The following is a 20,249-nucleotide window of genomic DNA, read 5'->3' on the forward strand; positions in this document are numbered from 1 at the left end:
CTCTCTCTCTCTCTCTCTCTCTCTCTCTCTCTCTCTCTCTCTCTCTCTCTCTCTCTCTCTCTCTCTCTCTCTCTCTCTCTCTCTCTCTGTCAGTGTATATGCGAGATAAATAATGTGAATGATGAAATAATGAGTGCAATAGTTGCCTTCACTACTGCACAGCTTGCAACTAACACTGCCCAGCCAGCCAGGGACCACAACTTGTCACTAGTGCTGTACTGTCATCTCTCTCTCTCTCTCTCTCTCTCTCTCTCTCTCTCTCTCTCTCTCTCTCTCTCTCTCTCTCTCTCTCTCTCTCTCTCTCTCTCTCTCTCTCTCTCTCTCTCTCTCTCTCTCTCTCTCTCTCTCTCTCTCTCTCTCTCTCTCTCTCTCTCTCTCTCTCTCTCTCTCTCTCTCTCTCTCTCTCTCTCTCTCTCTCTCTCTCTCTCTCTCTCTCTCTCTCTCTCTCTCTCTCTCTCTCTCTCTCTCTCTCTCTCTCTCTCTCTCTCTCTCTCTCTCTCTCTCTCTCTCTCTCTCTCTCTCTCTCTCTCTCTCTCTCTCTCTCTCTCTCTCTCTCTCTCTCTCTCTCTCTCTCTCTCTCTCTCTCTCTCTCTCTCTCTCTCTCTCTCTCTCTCTCTCTCTCTCTCTCTCTCTCTCTCTCTCTCTCTCTCTCTCTCTCTCTCTCTCTCTCTCTCTCTCTCTCTCTCTCTCTCTCTCTCTCTCTCTCTATCTATCTATCTATCTATCTATCTATCTATCTATCTCAGTGTATTTGTGAGATAAATAATGTGAATGATGAAATAATGACTACAATGGTTGACTTCACTTATGCACAGCTAGCAACTAACACCGCCCAGCCAGCCAGGGACCACAACACGTCACTAGTGCTGTACTGTCCTTCCTCTCTCTCTCTCTCTCTCTCTCTCTCTCTCTCTCTCTCTCTCTCTCTCTCTCTCTCTCTCTCTCTCTCTCTCTCTCTCTCTCTCTCTCTCTCTCTCTCTCTCTCTCTCTCTCTCTCTGTCAGTGTATATGCGTGATAAATAATGTGAATGATGAAATAATGAGTGCAATAGTTGCCTTCACTAATGCACAGCTTGCAACTAACACTGCCCAGCCAGCCAGGGACCACAACTTGTCACTAGTGCTGTACTGTCATCTCTCTCTCTCTCTCTCTCTCTCTCTCTCTCTCTCTCTCTCTCTCTCTCTCTCTCTCTCTCTCTCTCTCTCTCTCTCTCTCTCTCTCTCTCTCTCTCTCTCTCTCTCTCTCTCTCTCTCTCTCTCTCTCTCTCTCTCTCTCTCTCTCTCTCTCTCTCTCTCTCTCTCTCTCTCTCTCTCTCTCTCTCTCTCTCTCTCTCTCTCTCTCTCTCTCTCTCTCTCTCTCTCTCTCTCTCTCTCTCTGTCAGTGTATATGTGAGATAAATAATGTGAATGATGAAATAATGAGTGCAATAGTTGACTTCACTAATGCACAGCTGGTAACTAACACCTGCCCAGCCAGCCAGGGACCACAACATGTCACTAGTGCTGTACTGTCCTTCCTCTCTCTCTCTCTCTCTCTCTCTCTCTCTCTCTCTCTCTCTCTCTCTCTCTCTCTCTCTCTCTCTCTCTCTCTCTCTCTCTCTCTCTCTCTCTCTCTCTCTCTCTCTCTCTCTCTCTCTCTCTCTCTCTCTCTCTCTCTCTCTCTCTCTCTCTCTCTCTCTCTCTCTCTCTCTCTCTCTCTCTCTCTCTCTCTCTCTCTCTCTCTCTCTCTCTCTCTCTCTCTCTCTCTCTCTCTCTCTCTCTCTCTCTCTCTCTCTCTCTCTCTCTCTCTCTCTCTCTCTCTCTCTCTCTCTCTCTCTCTCTCTCTCTCTCTCTCTCTCTCTCTCTCTCTCTCTCTCTCTCTCTCTCTCTCTCTCTCTCTCTCTCTCTCTCTATCTATCTATCTATCTATCTATCTATCTATCTATCTCAGTGTATTTGTGAGATAAATAATGTGAATGATGAAATAATGACTACAATGGTTGACTTCACTTATGCACAGCTAGCAACTAACACCGCCCAGCCAGCCAGGGACCACAACACGTCACTAGTGCTGTACTGTCCTTCCTCCCTCTCTCTCTCTCTCTCTCTCTCTCTCTCTCTCTCTCTCTCTCTCTCTCTCTCTCTCTCTCTCTCTCTCTCTCTCTCTCTCTCTCTCTCTCTCTCTCTCTCTCTCTCTCTCTCTCTCTCTCTCTCTCTCTCTCTCTCTCTCTCTCTCTCTCTCTCTCTCTCTCTCTCTCTCTCTCTCTCTCTCTCTCTCTCTCTCTCTCTCTCTCTCTCTCTCTCTCTCTCTCTCTCTCTCTCTCTCTCTCTCTCTCTCTCTCTCTCTCTCTCTCTCTCTCTCTCTCTCTCTCTCTCTCTCTCTCTCTCTCTCTCTCTCTCTCTCTCTCTCTCTCTCTCTCTCTCTCTCTCTCTCTCTCTCTCTCTCTCTCTCTCTCTCTCTCTCTCTCTCTCTCTCTCTCTCTCTCTCTCTCTCTCTCTCTCTCTCTCTCTCTCTCTCTCTCTCTCTCTCTCTCTCTCTCTCTCTCTCTCTCTCTCTCTCTCTCTCTCTCTCTCTATCTATCTATCTATCTATCTATCTATCTATCTCAGTGTATTTGTGAGATAAATAATGTGAATGATGAAATAATGACTACAATGGTTGACTTCACTTATGCACAGCTAGCAACTAACACCGCCCAGCCAGCCAGGGACCACAACACGTCACTAGTGCTGTACTGTCCTTCCTCTCTCTCTCTCTCTCTCTCTCTCTCTCTCTCTCTCTCTCTCTCTCTCTCTCTCTCTCTCTCTCTCTCTCTCTCTCTCTCTCTCTCTCTCTCTCTCTCTCTCTCTCTCTCTCTCTCTCTCTCTCTCTCTCTGTCAGTGTATATGCGAGATAAATAATGTGAATGATGAAATAATGAGTGCAATAGTTGCCTTCACTACTGCACAGCTTGCAACTAACACTGCCCAGCCAGCCAGGGACCACAACTTGTCACTAGTGCTGTACTGTCATCTCTCTCTCTCTCTCTCTCTCTCTCTCTCTCTCTCTCTCTCTCTCTCTCTCTCTCTCTCTCTCTCTCTCTCTCTCTCTCTCTCTCTCTCTCTCTCTCTCTCTCTCTCTCTCTCTCTCTCTCTCTCTCTCTCTCTCTCTCTCTCTCTCTCTCTCTCTCTCTCTCTCTCTCTCTCTCTCTCTCTCTCTCTCTCTCTCTCTCTCTCTCTCTCTCTCTCTCTCTCTCTCTCTCTCTCTCTCTCTCTCTCTCTCTCTCTCTCTCTCTCTCTCTCTCTCTCTCTCTCTCTCTCTCTCTCTCTCTCTCTCTCTCTCTCTCTCTCTCTCTCTCTCTCTCTCTCTCTCTCTCTCTCTCTCTCTCTCTCTCTCTCTCTCTCTCTCTCTCTCTCTCTCTCTCTCTCTCTCTCTCTCTCTCTCTCTCTCTCTCTCTCTCTCTCTCTCTATCTATCTATCTATCTATCTATCTATCTATCTATCTCAGTGTATTTGTGAGATAAATAATGTGAATGATGAAATAATGACTACAATGGTTGACTTCACTTATGCACAGCTAGCAACTAACACCGCCCAGCCAGCCAGGGACCACAACACGTCACTAGTGCTGTACTGTCCTTCCTCTCTCTCTCTCTCTCTCTCTCTCTCTCTCTCTCTCTCTCTCTCTCTCTCTCTCTCTCTCTCTCTCTCTCTCTCTCTCTCTCTCTCTCTCTCTCTCTCTCTCTCTCTCTCTCTCTCTCTCTCTGTCAGTGTATATGCGAGATAAATAATGTGAATGATGAAATAATGAGTGCAATAGTTGCCTTCACTACTGCACAGCTTGCAACTAACACTGCCCAGCCAGCCAGGGACCACAACTTGTCACTAGTGCTGTACTGTCATCTCTCTCTCTCTCTCTCTCTCTCTCTCTCTCTCTCTCTCTCTCTCTCTCTCTCTCTCTCTCTCTCTCTCTCTCTCTCTCTCTCTCTCTCTCTCTCTCTCTCTCTCTCTCTCTCTCTCTCTCTCTCTCTCTCTCTCTCTCTCTCTCTCTCTCTCTCTCTCTCTCTCTCTCTCTCTCTCTCTCTCTCTCTCTCTCTCTCTCTCTCTCTCTCTCTCTCTCTCTCTCTCTCTCTCTCTCTCTCTCTCTCTCTCTCTCTCTCTCTCTCTCTCTCTCTCTCTCTCTCTCTCTCTCTCTCTCTCTCTCTCTCTCTCTCTCTCTCTCTCTCTCTCTCTCTCTCTCTCTCTCTCTCTCTCTCTCTCTCTCTCTCTCTCTCTCTCTCTCTATCTATCTATCTATCTATCTATCTATCTATCTATCTATCTCAGTGTATTTGTGAGATAAATAATGTGAATGATGAAATAATGACTACAATGGTTGACTTCACTTATGCACAGCTAGCAACTAACACCGCCCAGCCAGCCAGGGACCACAACACGTCACTAGTGCTGTACTGTCCTTCCTCTCTCTCTCTCTCTCTCTCTCTCTCTCTCTCTCTCTCTCTCTCTCTCTCTCTCTCTCTCTCTCTCTCTCTCTCTCTCTCTCTCTCTCTCTCTCTCTCTCTCTCTCTCTCTCTCTCTCTCTCTCTCTCTCTCTCTCTCTCTCTCTCTGTCAGTGTATATGCGAGATAAATAATGTGAATGATGAAATAATGAGTGCAATAGTTGCCTTCACTACTGCACAGCTTGCAACTAACACTGCCCAGCCAGCCAGGGACCACAACTTGTCACTAGTGCTGTACTGTCATCTCTCTCTCTCTCTCTCTCTCTCTCTCTCTCTCTCTCTCTCTCTCTCTCTCTCTCTCTCTCTCTCTCTCTCTCTCTCTCTCTCTCTCTCTCTCTCTCTCTCTCTCTCTCTCTCTCTCTCTCTCTCTCTCTCTCTCTCTCTCTCTCTCTCTCTCTCTCTCTCTCTCTCTCTCTCTCTCTCTCTCTCTCTCTCTCTCTCTCTCTCTCTCTCTCTCTCTCTCTCTCTCTCTCTCTCTCTCTCTCTCTCTCTCTCTCTCTCTCTCTCTCTCTCTCTCTCTCTCTCTCTCTCTCTCTCTCTCTCTCTCTCTCTCTCTCTCTCTCTCTCTCTCTCTCTCTCTCTCTCTCTCTCTCTCTCTCTCTCTCTCTCTCTCTCTCTCTCTCTCTCTCTCTCTCTCTCTCTCTATCTATCTATCTATCTATCTATCTATCTATCTCAGTGTATTTGTGAGATAAATAATGTGAATGATGAAATAATGACTACAATGGTTGACTTCACTTATGCACAGCTAGCAACTAACACCGCCCAGCCAGCCAGGGACCACAACACGTCACTAGTGCTGTACTGTCTCTCTCTCTCTCTCTCTCTCTCTCTCTCTCTCTCTCTCTCTCTCTCTCTCTCTCTCTCTCTCTCTCTCTCTCTCTCTCTCTCTCTCTCTCTCTCTCTCTCTCTCTCTCTCTCTCTCTCTCTCTCTCTCTCTCTCTCTCTCTCTCTCTGTCAGTGTATATGCGAGATAAATAATGTGAATGATGAAATAATGAGTGCAATAGTTGCCTTCACTACTGCACAGCTTGCAACTAACACTGCCCAGCCAGCCAGGGACCACAACTTGTCACTAGTGCTGTACTGTCATCTCTCTCTCTCTCTCTCTCTCTCTCTCTCTCTCTCTCTCTCTCTCTCTCTCTCTCTCTCTCTCTCTCTCTCTCTCTCTCTCTCTCTCTCTCTCTCTCTCTCTCTCTCTCTCTCTCTCTCTCTCTCTCTCTCTCTCTCTCTCTCTCTCTCTCTCTCTCTCTCTCTCTCTCTCTCTCTCTCTCTCTCTCTCTCTCTCTCTCTCTCTCTCTATCTATCTATCTATCTATCTATCTAGTGTATTTGTGAGATAAATAATGTGAATGATGAAATAATGACTACAATGGTTGACTTCACTTATGCACAGCTAGCAACTAACACCGCTCAGCCAGCCAGGGACCACAACACGTCACTAGTGCTGTACTGTCCTTCCTCTCTCTCTCTCTCTCTCTCTCTCTCTCTCTCTCTCTCTCTCTCTCTCTCTCTCTCTCTCTCTCTCTCTCTCTCTCTCTCTCTCTCTCTCTCTCTCTCTCTCTCTCTCTCTCTCTCTCTCTCTCTCTCTCTCTCTCTCTCTCTCTCTCTCTCTCTCTCTCTCTCTCTCTCTCTCTCTCTCTCTCTCTCTCTCTCTCTCTCTCTCTCTCTCTCTCTCTCTCTCTCTCTCTCTCTCTCTCTCTCTCTCTCTCTCTCTCTCTCTCTCTCTCTCTCTCTCTCTCTCATTAAAATTAACTTAACCCCTTCTATCCCATGTTAATATTCTCTCTCTCTCTCTCTCTCTCTCTCTCTCTCTCTCTCTCTCTCTCTCTCTCTCTCTCTCTCTCTCTCTCTCTCTCTCTCTCTCTCTCTCTCTCTAACATCTGATTCTCTCTCTCTCTCTCTCTCTCTCTCTCTCTCTCTCTCTCTCTCTCTCTCTCTCTCTCTCTCTCTCTCTCTCTCTCTCTCTCTCTCTCTCTCTCTCTCTCGCATACTAACATCTGATTTTCTCTCTCTCTCTCTCTCTCTCTCTCTCTCTCTCTCTCTCTCTCTCTCTCTCTCTCTCTCTCTGCCGATAAAAAAGGCCAGCCCTCCCCTAGAAGGAGGCACCTGCAACATCAAGTTTTAGTTCAGAGGCTACATAAAGATCAAGATCATCCTGATCCCCGAGGCCCGGGCGCACGCGCGTCATGTAAACAAAGTACAAACATACTCCCACAGTCCCACAGCCTGCCCTACACGACCCCAGCAAACACACAAGAACAAGCTATAGAGCTACATCGTCGATACCCTTACAACTACAAGCTATAGCAAGTAAGTAAGCTCTGCATGCTCAGAGGCATAACAATAGGTTGGCAGAGGTAGCAAACTGCCACGGGGCCAGGGCCTATATAATAATGATTAGGTAAAGGGGGCCCGAGCCTATGGACGTAGAGTCTCGAAAAGGGGCCAAGGGACCCAAGGGGTATGTGCCCATGGCACATACCCCTTGGTATAATACCAAGGGGTATGTGGTATGGGATAATGACATAATGCTAGCATTATGTCATTATCCCATATATGCTTGATATATACTGCTTGATATATACTGCTTGATATGTCATGTGATCTCATTAGCTTTATTTTGTCCTGTGTATGAGTGCAGTTTTTCTTTTTCACACAGTGCTTCTCTCAATTTATTTTCTATCTGCTAGCATTATGTCATTATCCCATATATACTTGATATATACTGCTTGATATGTCATGTGATCTCATTAGCTTAATTATGTCCTGTGTATGAGTGCAGTTTTTCTTTTTCACACAGTGCTTCTCTCAATTTATTTTCTATCTGCTAGCATTATGTCATTATCCCATATATGCTTGATATATACTGCTTGATATGTTATGTGATCTCATTAGCTTTATTATGTCCTGTGTATGAGTGCAGTTTTTCTTTTTCACACAGTGCTTCTCTCAATTTAGTTTCTATCTGCTAGCATTATGTCATTATCCAATATATGCTTGATATATACTGCTTGATATGTCATGTGATCTCATTAGCTTTATTATGTCCTGTGTAAGAGTGCAGTTTTCTTTTTCATACAGTGCTTCTCTCACTACAAATGGTTTATGCTGGGTGTGTAATATGTGTAAAATTGCATGTAGTTGTATTAAGACGTCGTCAAACGGGATATGCAACCACTATTTTTTCACAAATATCGCAAGTTTTTGAGATTTAGCTTCCATTTCTAAAATCTCCCGTGTGACGTCGCCTTTATGGGCTACACTTCCTAAATGCTTGTTTTCAGTTAAAATTAACTAAATACCCTTTGTTCTGTTTATGTGAGTTACCATAGGGCTAATAAAATTTCATTATTATCAACATATTTTTCCTCAGAAATTTTCCTTATGGGTTACAGATTTCTACAGATATTTTGTCAGATTTGGTCAGATTATGCATAATTCAGTCTGGCAACACTGCCAAGGCATCCAGTCTCCCAGCAAGTGCCAAGAGGCATTCATTCAATGCTCCGCTGACACCAATTTGCCCAAAGGTATGCATTATATGTGGAAAGTACATTACGTACGGTGTAGAGGTGGTTGTCTAGTGATATAAATGGTAAGGTGGTGGTGCTGGTGATTGTGATGGTGCCACAGTATTATTACCGTATGTCAGTATATTGAGGCTTGATATCACTTTTATTAATGTGCCAGTATTTCATTACCTACCTTATGAAACAACACTAGCTCTTCATATATTCTTTTCTACAAACCTTTAACAGTAATTGAAATGTTTTTTTTAAATTGAATTCAATGCCTTTTTTTTTTTATTGATGAAAACAGGAAATAATTATGGCTACCACTGGCTAGACACGCATACCTTGCCTTGAATTTAGGTATGGTTAGCTTAGGTTTGATATGGTTGGGTGTAGTTACGTTAGGTTAGTTTTGGGTATGGTTAGGTATAGGTTACAGCAAGTACAGTTAGGTTAGTTTGGGTGTGGTTAGGTTTGGATGTGGTTAAGTTAGTTTAGGTATGGTTAGGTTACAGCAGGTATGGTTAGGTTAGTTTTGGTGTGGTCAAGTTAGTTTAGGTATGGTTAAGTTACAGCAGGTATGGTTAGTTTAGGTATGCTCCACAGGTATGTAGAGAGATAGATAAATGGTTAGATAAAACAAAGTTAAATAGACTGAGAGATAGAGAGATAGATGGTTAGATTAGGTAAATAGATAGACATTGAGAGATAAGCAGAGATAGGCCTAGTTAGGTTAGGTCCAGCAGATACTTAGATCAATGGGTAGACTGAGAGATTAATAGATAGACAAAATAACAAATAGATAAATAAGCAGAGCCTACAAAACTATCACTAATATTATGAAAAACCTCTTCAACACCCTAACAATTAAAAAATAAATCATTAAAAAACCAGAAAGGAAGTATTCAACAAACAAATTCTTCTATGTGTATCTAAACTTAGTAAAAATCCACAGAACAATTGCATTAGTAAACACAGTGTTAGGTTGTATCTCATTTAAAGCTGGCGTTATCAAGCTTGAGCCCCACCATTCCTTCTTCTGCCCTGATTACTGAACCAAAGGATTTTGCTGATGCTTCCTCTTAGAGATACCTTTTATCATTATCTTCTCATCTCATTTACTCCCTCATTCCTATTGGTTTAATATCTTGCGTCTGAAGCACTAAGCTGATTATGTGGCAATGAGATTGTTATAGTTATTTTTTATGTTAGGTGAATACCCTCTCCATTAGGGGCTGATAGCACTAAGAGCGTGAATGATGTGTGTATGAGTGGATGGTGCTCTGTCTGGGCCACCCTGTGTGGGATTGCCAACCTGGTGGACAGATGGACAGGTGGACAGGTGGACAGATAGATACATAGAAACTCCCCTTGCTGTACCCATTAAATGTAAATAAATAGATAAACTTTTATTTACTTTTCCTCTTTCCTGCTCTCATTCTTGCCTTCATTGTTTCCATTATAACCTACTCCATTAATTAATAGCTTTCTCCCCCTCCTGTTACATCTTCAAAGTGTTTCATCATTCCTTTCATTGATATTATTTTTCTCATCTTATTCAGTATCAGAGGCTTCACTGTATTGTATTACTTGTGCAGTCCTGTAACAGTTTTTTTTTTTTTTTTTTTTTCCTCTGTATGGCAAGTGTACATGTATTCTTTCCTGCCAAATTAGGGGAGGCATTGTTCCCCTGATAGGAAGCACCACACCCTACCCATGACATATTGGGGCAATTTGGACACTAAAATATATATATATATATATATATATATATATATATATATATATATATATATATATATATATATATATATATATATATATATATATATATATATAGCAGGTCAGCAGTTCTACACAAGATGACCCAGACAAAACACCACACACACACACACACACACACACACACACACACACACACACACACACACACACACACACACACACACACAGGGAGACTGAAGAGGGACATTGCTACATAGAAATATCATGTTTAGCCAATATTTTATTAAAAATAAAATACATATTACAATTTACATTAACATACAATACACACACACACACACACACACACACACACACACACACACACACACACACACACACACACACACACACACACACACACACACACACACAGGGAGACTGAAGAGGGACATTACTACATAGAAATATCATGTTTAGCCAATATTTTATAAAAAATAAAATACATATTACAATTTACATTAACATACAATACACACACACACACACACACACACACACACACACACACACACACACACAGGGAGACTGAAGAGGGACATTACTACATAGAAATATCATGTTTAGCCAATATTTTATAAAAAATAAAATACATATTACAATTTACATTAACATACAATACACACACACACACACACACACACACACACACACACACACACTAGGATAAAATATGAGTTAGGTTTACTTAGCAGAAGAAAATAAGCACGCAGAAATATAATTTTCAGTTTCCTACCACACCAAGAGACTTTTCCTTTCTTAACACAGTGAATGGAGGTGCAATGAAGTGAGACCATTGACAGAACACACATGAATAAGTTAGGGCTAAAAGGAGCTGAAAAGACATAGATGAATGATATTGAATAACACATGAACACACACACACACACACACACACACACACACACACACACACACACACACACACACACATCTCACTAAATTAAATAGAAAAGCTTCATAAACATAATTTGACCTTCAATGACCTTTCATTCTGGATCTGCTGAATTCAAAACAGCAATACATCTGACCTTGAATGACCTTGTGTCCTGGGTCTTGCTGAGGTCAACATATACCAACATTCCTCACTAAATAACCAAATTTCATGCAACTTGACCTTAAATGACCTGTATTCTGGGCCATACTAAGGTCATTTTGCAAGATTTGAATGAATATACCTTTTCTTGTGTCTGTTCTCTACCTAATCATGTGTGTGTGTGTGTGTGTGTGTGTGTGTGTGTGTGTGTTTCCATCAATACACACACACACACACACACACACACACACACACACACACACACACACACACACATATACACAGATGCATAGATACATACATACATACAAACAGCAGTAGCAGCATTATGAAAACAACTTAATTTTTTTTTTTTTTTTTTTTCTGTAAGATGTTATAGTCTTCCACAAACCCAAGGAGGAGGAGCAGGAGGAACATACATACATACATACAAGGGAGAAACAAACACAAAAATTTACAGCATTACTCCAGAGAGACATTGCTAAATACAACCACTCAACCCCAAATTTACTGTCATAATATACCATATATCTGCTGAACAAAAACAAAACTTGCCTCTTACACAGACAGACAGACAGAGAGAGAGAGAGAGAGAGAGAGAGAGAGCATCCCCACCCCTAACATACTTCACAAGATAGGGACATTGCAAAATATTCTCTAACCATTTCTTGTGACGTCAGCTCTTTAACTGTTGGCAAATCCGAGCTGGTTGGAGTCCTGAGTGGCCACTTGTGGGAAGGCACGGAAGGCAAATGCACACTGCACCTTGCACACGTGGTCATTCAGAATAGACTCAGGACTGTAGGACTGGGCCAGGTGGAAGCAGTTGTCTATCTTGAGGCTCTGGCAGACAGGCTGTGGAGGAGAGAGAGACAGAGAAACACTCAGCTTTGTATATAAGTGGACTCCAGGTACCATTGTTAGTTGAGGCTGGCAGACTAGCTGTGAGAGAGAGAGAGAGAGAGAGAGGGAGAAATACTTAGATTTGCCTTTAGGGAGTCTCTAGGCACTTGTTAATTGAGGCTCTGGCAGACAGGCTGTGGGGGTTGGGTTTAATAAGCAGATAAACAGACAGATAGGCACTTCCAGGCATTGATAGCATTATAAATAGCAAAACAAACAGACAAACAGACAGACAGACAGATGCACAAGACTCACCCCTTCCTTGGTACAGGTGCACATAACACAAGGAGAGATGCGTTCTGCTCCACTTATGTCGATGTTAGTCTTGCCTACGCCACATGACACACGCTCTTTCCACAGCTCAAGGTTCACCCCGGGGAGGTCGCGACATGACACTCGGGGGTTCCTGGGGGTGAGGAAGGGATAAGGGGATAGCATTTTGTCTGTGTCTGTATGTGTGTGTGTGTGTGTGTGTGTGTGTGTGTGTGTGTGCAGGAGCAGTACTTACAGGAAGGGGTCTGGAAGGTCAAAGACAGACCACTGTTCACTTTCCACATAGTCACAGTTGTCACACAGAAGCTTGGACAGTGTCACCTGTAGAGAAGAGACACACTTGAGCTCATTTGTTTGCTGCTAAAACACTTCATTTGTTAAGTAAGATCAAGATAAGTTAGCTAATTTGATTAGTAAGGTTAGACATAACTAGATTTAGGACAGATTAGGTAATTAAGTTAAGTTTTGAGTAGATTTGGCAAGGTTACTTAGATTTTAAGTTGATTTGATAAGTAAGGTGATTTACTTTTACTAATGCTACTATTATTTCTACTACTATTATTCCTTTCTATCCTATGGCTGACTGGGATAAGAATGTGTGTGTGTGTGTGTGTGTGTGTGTGTGTGTGTGTGTGTGTGTGTGTGTGTGTGTGTGGCTTGTGTGGGATTGCCAGCCTGGTATATAAAGAGAAATGAACTATTGCTATTACTACTACTGCTGCTCACCACCCACAGACAGAGATACTACTGCTACTATTATTACTATTACTACCACCACTACTTAACACCAACAGAGATACTATTACTACTACTGCTACCACCACCACCACTCATTACTCACAGATGGATAGACTACTGCTACTGTTACTACCCACCACCACCACCACCACCAAGGAAGACCCACCTTTCTTATTTCAGTGAGCTGAGGGTCGGTGAAGCGCACAAGTGGGTCAGCATTCTCGTACCAGAACCGGTCACAGCAGCGGAGGTTCCTGAACTGAATGCCGAGGATGCAGCCGAACGAGGGACCGACCAGTCCACCGTGCAGCGGCGTCTCAATCAATCCACCAGTGAACAGATCTATGTCATCCACGTGTGCGTACGTCCGTTTCATTCGCTCGATCACCGGCCTCGCTATCTCCCTGTGCAGGTCATCAAACGACCTCGCCCTGGTCAGGTTACAGAGGGCCCTGTACTCATTGTAAGGCTGCAGTCCATGGTCTCTGCCTCGCTGGATGTTGAGGGCAGCCAGGTCCAGGCCAGAGAATGGCTGCCGCTTGTCTTCAAAGAGATGGTTGGTCACCTCATCTGTCAAGAACTGGTCCAGTGTCTCCATGGACACAGTAGTCAGGCAGCGGATGATCTCATCAAGCATCCCAGGCTGGTAGAGTAGGTCTGGGTTGAAGAAGTGTTCGCTCAGCTTGACAGGAGGGTTGCGCTTGGCAAATATTCCGTCCATGCGCTCCAGGGAAGGCTTGAGTAGAGAGTGGCCAAAGCGGAAGGCTATGCCAAATTCATTGAGCACTGTTGGGTTGCAGTATGCATCGTAATCTGAGAGAGAGAGAGAGAGAGAGAGAGAGATAGTCATTAGGAGTGCAGTGTGTTAGAGGGAAATGTTGCACACACACACACACACACACACACACACACACACACACACACACACACACACACACACACACACACACACACACACACACATTAACCTACCTTCAGAATAGCCCTCAGGCAGCAAGTTAAGCTCATACAGATTAACAGCGTTCCACCCCAGCACCCTTGGCAGCCACTCATTGTACGTGACATGCTGGTTGATGGCCGTCACGATACGCCGGGCATTTTGGAAGAGCTGCTCATCATTCCAGTGTTTGTTGAGGCGCTTCAGTTCCCCGGCCACTCTGTTGTGTTCACGCATCATCAGAGTGTGTAGCGCAGCCAAGCCAGGCTGCTCTGAGGCCCGGGTGTCTCCTGTGGGTGGGAGGAAACAGACAAGTGGATGTTTTCAAGGCTTTCTCTCTGTTTTTTCCTCTTATTCACTCAGTCATACACACACACACACACACACACACACACACACACACACACACACACACACACACACACACACACACACACACACACACACAGACAAACAAAAAACATACTCTTTGAAGGGTCTCTATTTCTCTTCCTCTCTCTCTCATTCACCCATTCAGTCAATCACATACACATAAATGACTCTTTAAAGACTCTCTCTCTCTCTCTCTCTCTCTCTCTCTCTCTCTCTCTCTCTCTCTCTCTCTCTCTCTCTCTCTCTCTCTCTCTCTCTCTCTCTCTCTCTCTCTCTCTCTCTCTCTCTCTCAGTCATATGTAGACAGTGACATCATCTAGTAAGCAATGCAAACAGTAACCTTACCTAACCTTACCTAAGCTAACCTCAGCCAAACACTAACCTCCAGTGAAGCACCGGCCAGAGGGAGCCTGACACTCGTGGTTCTCATTCTCAGTGGGCAGCAGGTCTTTGCCTCACAGGGGGTTGGGTGTGCCTCGTAGCATGCCGTCCTGCAGGGGTAGTGGAGTAGCAGTAGTAGTACATTATTCTGCATCTCTCTTTCTCCCTCTTTTCAGAACCAATAGGTATGTGTGTGTGTGTGTGTGTGTGTGTGTGTGTGTGTGTATGGGTGTCAGTGGCCAGCCTAGCACTGTGAGATGCTACTACTACTACTACTACTTTTCAGGTTGTTAGCACCCAGTCAATAGGGAGATTTTAAAACAAGATCAGACTAGTATATAGATGTGGATGACAGATATAGAAGCCTCATGCTGGTTTTCCCCGGTGCTGCACACTTACTGACTTGGTCCTCAGTTGCTGCTGCTCACACTTGTCCGAGCCATAGGTGTGAGAGGCGTCGATGAAGGCAGTCACTTGGTTCATTTGCTCCCGGTAGCCTGGTCAACAAATTACTTGTGTTACGATGGTGATAATGATAATAGCAATGGTAATTCTTTCACTCTTGGGAGCCTGCTTGAAGGAATTATGTTTAAGCAATAGTAATAATATGTTTAGGTGATGAAAGTGTTATTGGTAGTGTTGATTTTCTTCTTTTATCATTTTATTGGCCTTGCTGTGTTAAGTTTAGATGATAGAGACTAAACACACAGACAAACACACAGACACATTATCTCACACTCTATGTGTCTCTATGTGTCTCTATGACAAGAGAAGGTTTAGGGGTACTTGAGTGTATTGTAAAGAAATTCATTTGTTTATCTATCTGTCAGGCTGGCAGTCCCACAGAAGGCAAGGTTTGGGGGTACTTGATTGTACTGTAAGGAAATTGGTTTGTTAATCTATCTATCTGTCAGGTTAGCAGTCCTATAGAAGATAAGGTATGGGGGTACTTCAGTGAGAATTAAGTTTATATATCTATCTGTGAGACTGGCAGTCCTATACAAAGCACAGACAAGGCACCACACACTCACACACACAATAATAACAGTAATATATCTATCTGTCTGTCTGTCTATCTACATACAAGGCTAGCAATCCCACAGAAGCCAGCCCAGACAAGGCACCACACACTCACACACACAATAATAATAGTAATCTATCTATCTGTCTGTCTCTCTGTCTACATACAAGGCTAGCATTCCCACACAGGCCAGCACAGACAAGGCACCACAGACTCATTTACAAACATATTTATTTATACTCTTTCCTAACTTTATCAAGCTTCAGTTCTTTATTTCTTGTCCTGTCCTGATTACTGACCCTGAGAATTTTGCTTATGTCATCCTTGTCATGCTCTCTATATCACTTTGGGACCTCTAGCTGTCTGAAATGACTTCTCTCTGATTCTTAACTTTATAAAGCCTGAACACATTATTTATGTTCTATCCCTAACACTAATACAGACACATAGACATCTATCTGATCTACTCTTGACTTTATCCCTTACTTCATCAAACCTAAACATTTAATTTCTTGACCTATCCCAAATACCAACACACACACATGCACACACACATATATATATACACACATACACAGACATACAGACAGACAGACACTCACCGTCCTCATAAGAAGGACGTAGGAGTCGACTTTTTGCCCTGAACGACTTGCCGAAGGACGGGAAGTTAAGATTATTGCACCACCCTGTAGCTGTGCGGAAACGCAAAGTGTGGTCGCAGGGCAGTGTCTGGTCGTCACGCTCAAACACGCTAGGAATTTCCGTGATATCGCTGACGTCAGTGTTAGGCAGAACCTCCATCAAATCCAGTACGTTGTTTGGGGAACCTGACTCAATGTCTTTGAGCTGGCCGTCTGCTGCCCGAGTCTTGCGTGACCTGGCTCTGGTGGTGGAGAGACTGTCAGTGGTGAGGCGTGGTAGACAAAACTGTGGTGTTTTTATCATTTTCTCTGTTGTTTTATTGTTTGCTTGGCTTTCTGTTGTTAATTATGGGAAATTTCTGCTGTTTTGTGTGTTTTTTCCAGTTATTTTATTGTCTACCTGGTGTACTAAGGCAAATTAGATAGAGATACATACATACATACATACAAACATACATGGATGCATTACTGACATGAGTAAAAGTGAGATACACACACACACACACACACACACACACACACACACACACACACACACACACACACACACACACACACACATTACTGACCACAAAAGTAAACAAAAACTCACTCAAAGAGGAAATTGTTTACAAATCGTGCCGAAGCAAACTGGAGAATGAAGGAAGAGTTTGATATCTTGACAGCCTGTGCCTTGGGCTTGCTGAAGGCGTAGGCCGACCCCAGCGGCCCCTTGTGGTCAGCAGTGAGCTCTGTGTATGGGGGAAACACTGTCACCTTACTTAATACACTGCAAATGTCACTGGCAATCTGTATAGCCAGGGGTATGACAAAATTCATCATTTTCTTTACTTCATTATGCATGTTAAATCTTTCATTGATGTTTGATATGAAAATTTTTTGTGATTTTATTTATTTGCTTTATTTTGTTTATTTATGCAAGAGCAACAAAAAATGCAAGAAAATAAAAAAAGAAAAATACTAATTCATTTATTACTTGTTGTATAGCACTCTCTGAGCATAACACCAGCTACACATTGAATAATCTCCTCTTTTTAATCTTTTCTTTCCTGTAGGTGCTCTAAAATATTCTATGCATTGCCTTTAGTGTTGTGAATGGCACCATATATCTGTGCAAGAGTTAATGGGAGTGTCTGTAGTCAGGGATACCACAAAATTCTTAGTGGTTTTATCTATTTACTTTATTTTGTTTATTTAAGAGCAACAAAAAATGCAAGAAAATAAAAAAAAAATTTCAATAAGCATATTTCTGATACAATTTTCTGTACAGAGAAAGATTTTGTTATGTTAGGTTACTGTAGATTCAGCTTAACCAGTCAACCTTGCTAGATAAGATTGTAATGCATTTTCACATCATAAAACTCATAAATCTATCAAAATTTGAAAAGTTTTGTATATTTCCACATTCATTTTCAAGGATGCATGACTGACTGCACAAGACAAAACTACAGTAACCTAAGCAGGCCATACCTAACAAACAATTCACTACTTACAAGAAATTATATCAGGAAAATGATCATTACTTTCTCTTTTTTCTGGAGTCCCAGATTGCACAGACTCCCTGCAACAGACAACAGCACAGGGCAAGTAACCAGTACAGACACAGGGAAGGAACTTTACCACCATCACATTGATTTGACTGTGCCCATAATAAGCAGCAGTGTGTGTGTGTGTGTGTGTGTGTGTGTGTGTGTGTGTGTGTGTGTGTGTGTGTGTGTGTGTGTGTGTGTAGGGGAACAAAAAAAAAGAAAAACAGGTTACTGGTCAAACCTGGTCAAACTTGTTGGGCTCGTAAAGGTCGAAGGGAGCATAGAAGGTGTCTGTGATGGGACGCTCTTTCACCTTCTCCTCCTGGCAACAAGGAAAACATTGAGAGCACAAGAAAGGTTAGTGCAGTAAGCCATTGGGCCTACACGTGGCAGCCCGTCTCTACTTCCAATGTCATCCCTACCCATACATTGGTCTGTGATGAACTTACAGAACATTTGCAGAGGACACAGTACTGGCATGTCAGGATTTAAAGCAGAACACTTGCAAAGAACACTGTACTGGCAGAACTTACATCAAAATAGGCCACAGTATTTGGCATGAGAGAGGCCACAAATTTGAAACACCTGTGAGAGATAATGGTTTGTTAATGCTTGGTCTGGAAATAGATGTTGACCAAAATTAATTAGACAAGCCAGTGAGTAATGATAGAAGTTTACTGAAGCTTCCTGAGGTCTTGCAGTCAATCTGGTTGTCATGTTCACCTCAAATACATCAGTCTAAGGCTCTGAATAACCATTTTACTAACTAATGCACTCATCTATCACACAAACACATACTTGAATCTTCCTGAGGTCTTGCAGTCAATCTGGTTGTCATGTTCACCTCAAATACATCAGTCTAAGGCTCTGAATAACCCTTTCACTAACTAATGCACTCATCTATCACACAAACACATACTTGAATCTTCCTGAGGTCTTGCAGTCAATCTGGTTGTCATGTTCACCTCAAATACATCAGTCTTAAGGCTCTGAATAACCCTTTCACTAACTAATGCACTCATCTATCACACAAACACATACTTGAATCTTCCTGAGGTCTTGCAGTCAATCTGGTTGGTGTCAGCCATGAGGATCTGGGTGTTTGCCGGGCCGCGCTGCACCTTGAGGAGGCCGCCAGAGAAGGCACGCAGCTCGTCACTCTCCCCCTTGCTGGACCCGTAGATTACCGACCCATCAATGAAGGATGTCACTTGGTTGATCTGTTCTCTGGGGCCTGTGTGAAGTGTCACCATTAATAAGAGTGATGATAATTTTTGTCTATCCATGTATCTATCTATCTATATATTTAGGAGTCGGTAATAATAATAATCTCTATCTATTTATATGTCCACCTGTACATAATCATGGCCCAGACAAGGCACCACACACACACACACACACACACACACACACACACACACACACACACACACACACAGCAGATGCAGGTACTTCCTAGAGTCCATATATTGATGCACCCTGACAAACACACAGACACACACACACACACACACACACACACACACACACACACACACACACACACACACACACAGCAGATGCAGGTACTTCCTAGAGTCCATATATTGATGCACCCTGACAAACACACAGACACACACACACACACACACACACACACACACACACACACACACACACACACACACACACACACACACAGCAGATGCAGGTACTTCCTAGAGTCCATATATTGATGCACCCTGACACACACACACACACACACACACACACACACACACACACACACACACACATCCCTTCCCAAACAGACAAGCAAGTGTATGAGTGAGAGAGTGCCAAGAGTGCCTACCTAATGTGCATCCGGTTCGGGGGGCAGTGCCAGACCGTATGTATTCTTAGCACTTTTGCTTGAGTGGGGAGTAGACCGGGTCGTTGTCTGGCAGCCGGATTGGGTAACACTCTGGGTGAAAGTCTCGGAAGTTGACGCCACAGCAGCGCAGACGTTGACCAATGTAGCCTGGGGGGGGGGGTATTAGGTTAGGTTAGATGAGGTTGGGTGATGGGATAGATAAATTTCTGTTAGCTTAGGTTAGGTCAGGTTGGGAGATAGATTCTGTTAGTTTAGGTAGGTTAGGTTAGGTGTTGGGAGATAAATTTGTTAGGTAAGGTATATCTACTTATTTGCACCTCAACCACAAATCACTCAACCACAAACACATATAGCATTCTCCAAAGCACCCCAAATTACAACGCAAACAGTCAGACACACCAACACACACACACACACACACACACACACCAGCTATTATCAGCACACACATTCAGTCCAAACACACCAACACAAACCCACCATCTGGGGCGTGTGTGCCAAGTCGTGGGAGATGAACTGGCCAAACACAGCAGCCACAGATGTCATAAACTTGTGGGGTGTGTCATGGTCACGGTGCAGAGCCAGGCTGATGGCTCGCGCTGATGGCAGGAAGTCACCAGAAACAGCTTGGCGAGGAACAGCAACTCCATCGCCATAATCCGCCGGGAGGAAACGGAGGTAGCGAGTGTTGGTATTGCCCCATCTCGGATTCTGCACGTTGTTACAGTAACCGTTGAAGGCTCGGTATTTGCGTGGCTGGCAGGGAAAGTCCACCTCCACAGGGCACTGGTCGCCCAGCACCGTCCCCCCGCACATCAGCTGTAGGC

The 20,249-nt window shown here is 43.6% G+C and overlaps 1 protein-coding gene across 1 annotated transcript in view; it reads right to left on the bottom strand.

Annotated features, from left to right (window-relative positions):
* Positions 1-9,967: 9,967 nt before the first annotated feature.
* Positions 9,968-20,249, bottom strand: part of LOC135106075 (thyroid peroxidase-like) — a 10,304-nt gene continuing 22 nt past the window's right edge. Inside the window, 15 exon segments of the mRNA XM_064014916.1 lie at positions 9,968-11,630; positions 11,934-12,084; positions 12,187-12,272; positions 12,856-13,502; positions 13,662-13,916; positions 14,381-14,489; positions 14,779-14,876; positions 16,003-16,283; positions 16,634-16,810; positions 17,565-17,602; positions 17,812-17,892; positions 18,104-18,155; positions 18,612-18,804; positions 19,404-19,569; positions 19,903-20,249. The exon segment at positions 19,903-20,249 is cut by the window's right edge and continues 22 nt beyond it. Coding sequence (XP_063870986.1) covers positions 11,460-11,630; positions 11,934-12,084; positions 12,187-12,272; positions 12,856-13,502; positions 13,662-13,916; positions 14,381-14,489; positions 14,779-14,876; positions 16,003-16,283; positions 16,634-16,810; positions 17,565-17,602; positions 17,812-17,892; positions 18,104-18,155; positions 18,612-18,804; positions 19,404-19,569; positions 19,903-20,249 — 2,852 coding nt within the window. The 3' untranslated portion in view covers positions 9,968-11,459.

The sequence above is a fragment of the Scylla paramamosain genome, chromosome 12 (genome assembly GCF_035594125.1).
Source record: "Scylla paramamosain isolate STU-SP2022 chromosome 12, ASM3559412v1, whole genome shotgun sequence".
NCBI lineage: Eukaryota > Metazoa > Arthropoda > Malacostraca > Decapoda > Portunidae > Scylla > Scylla paramamosain.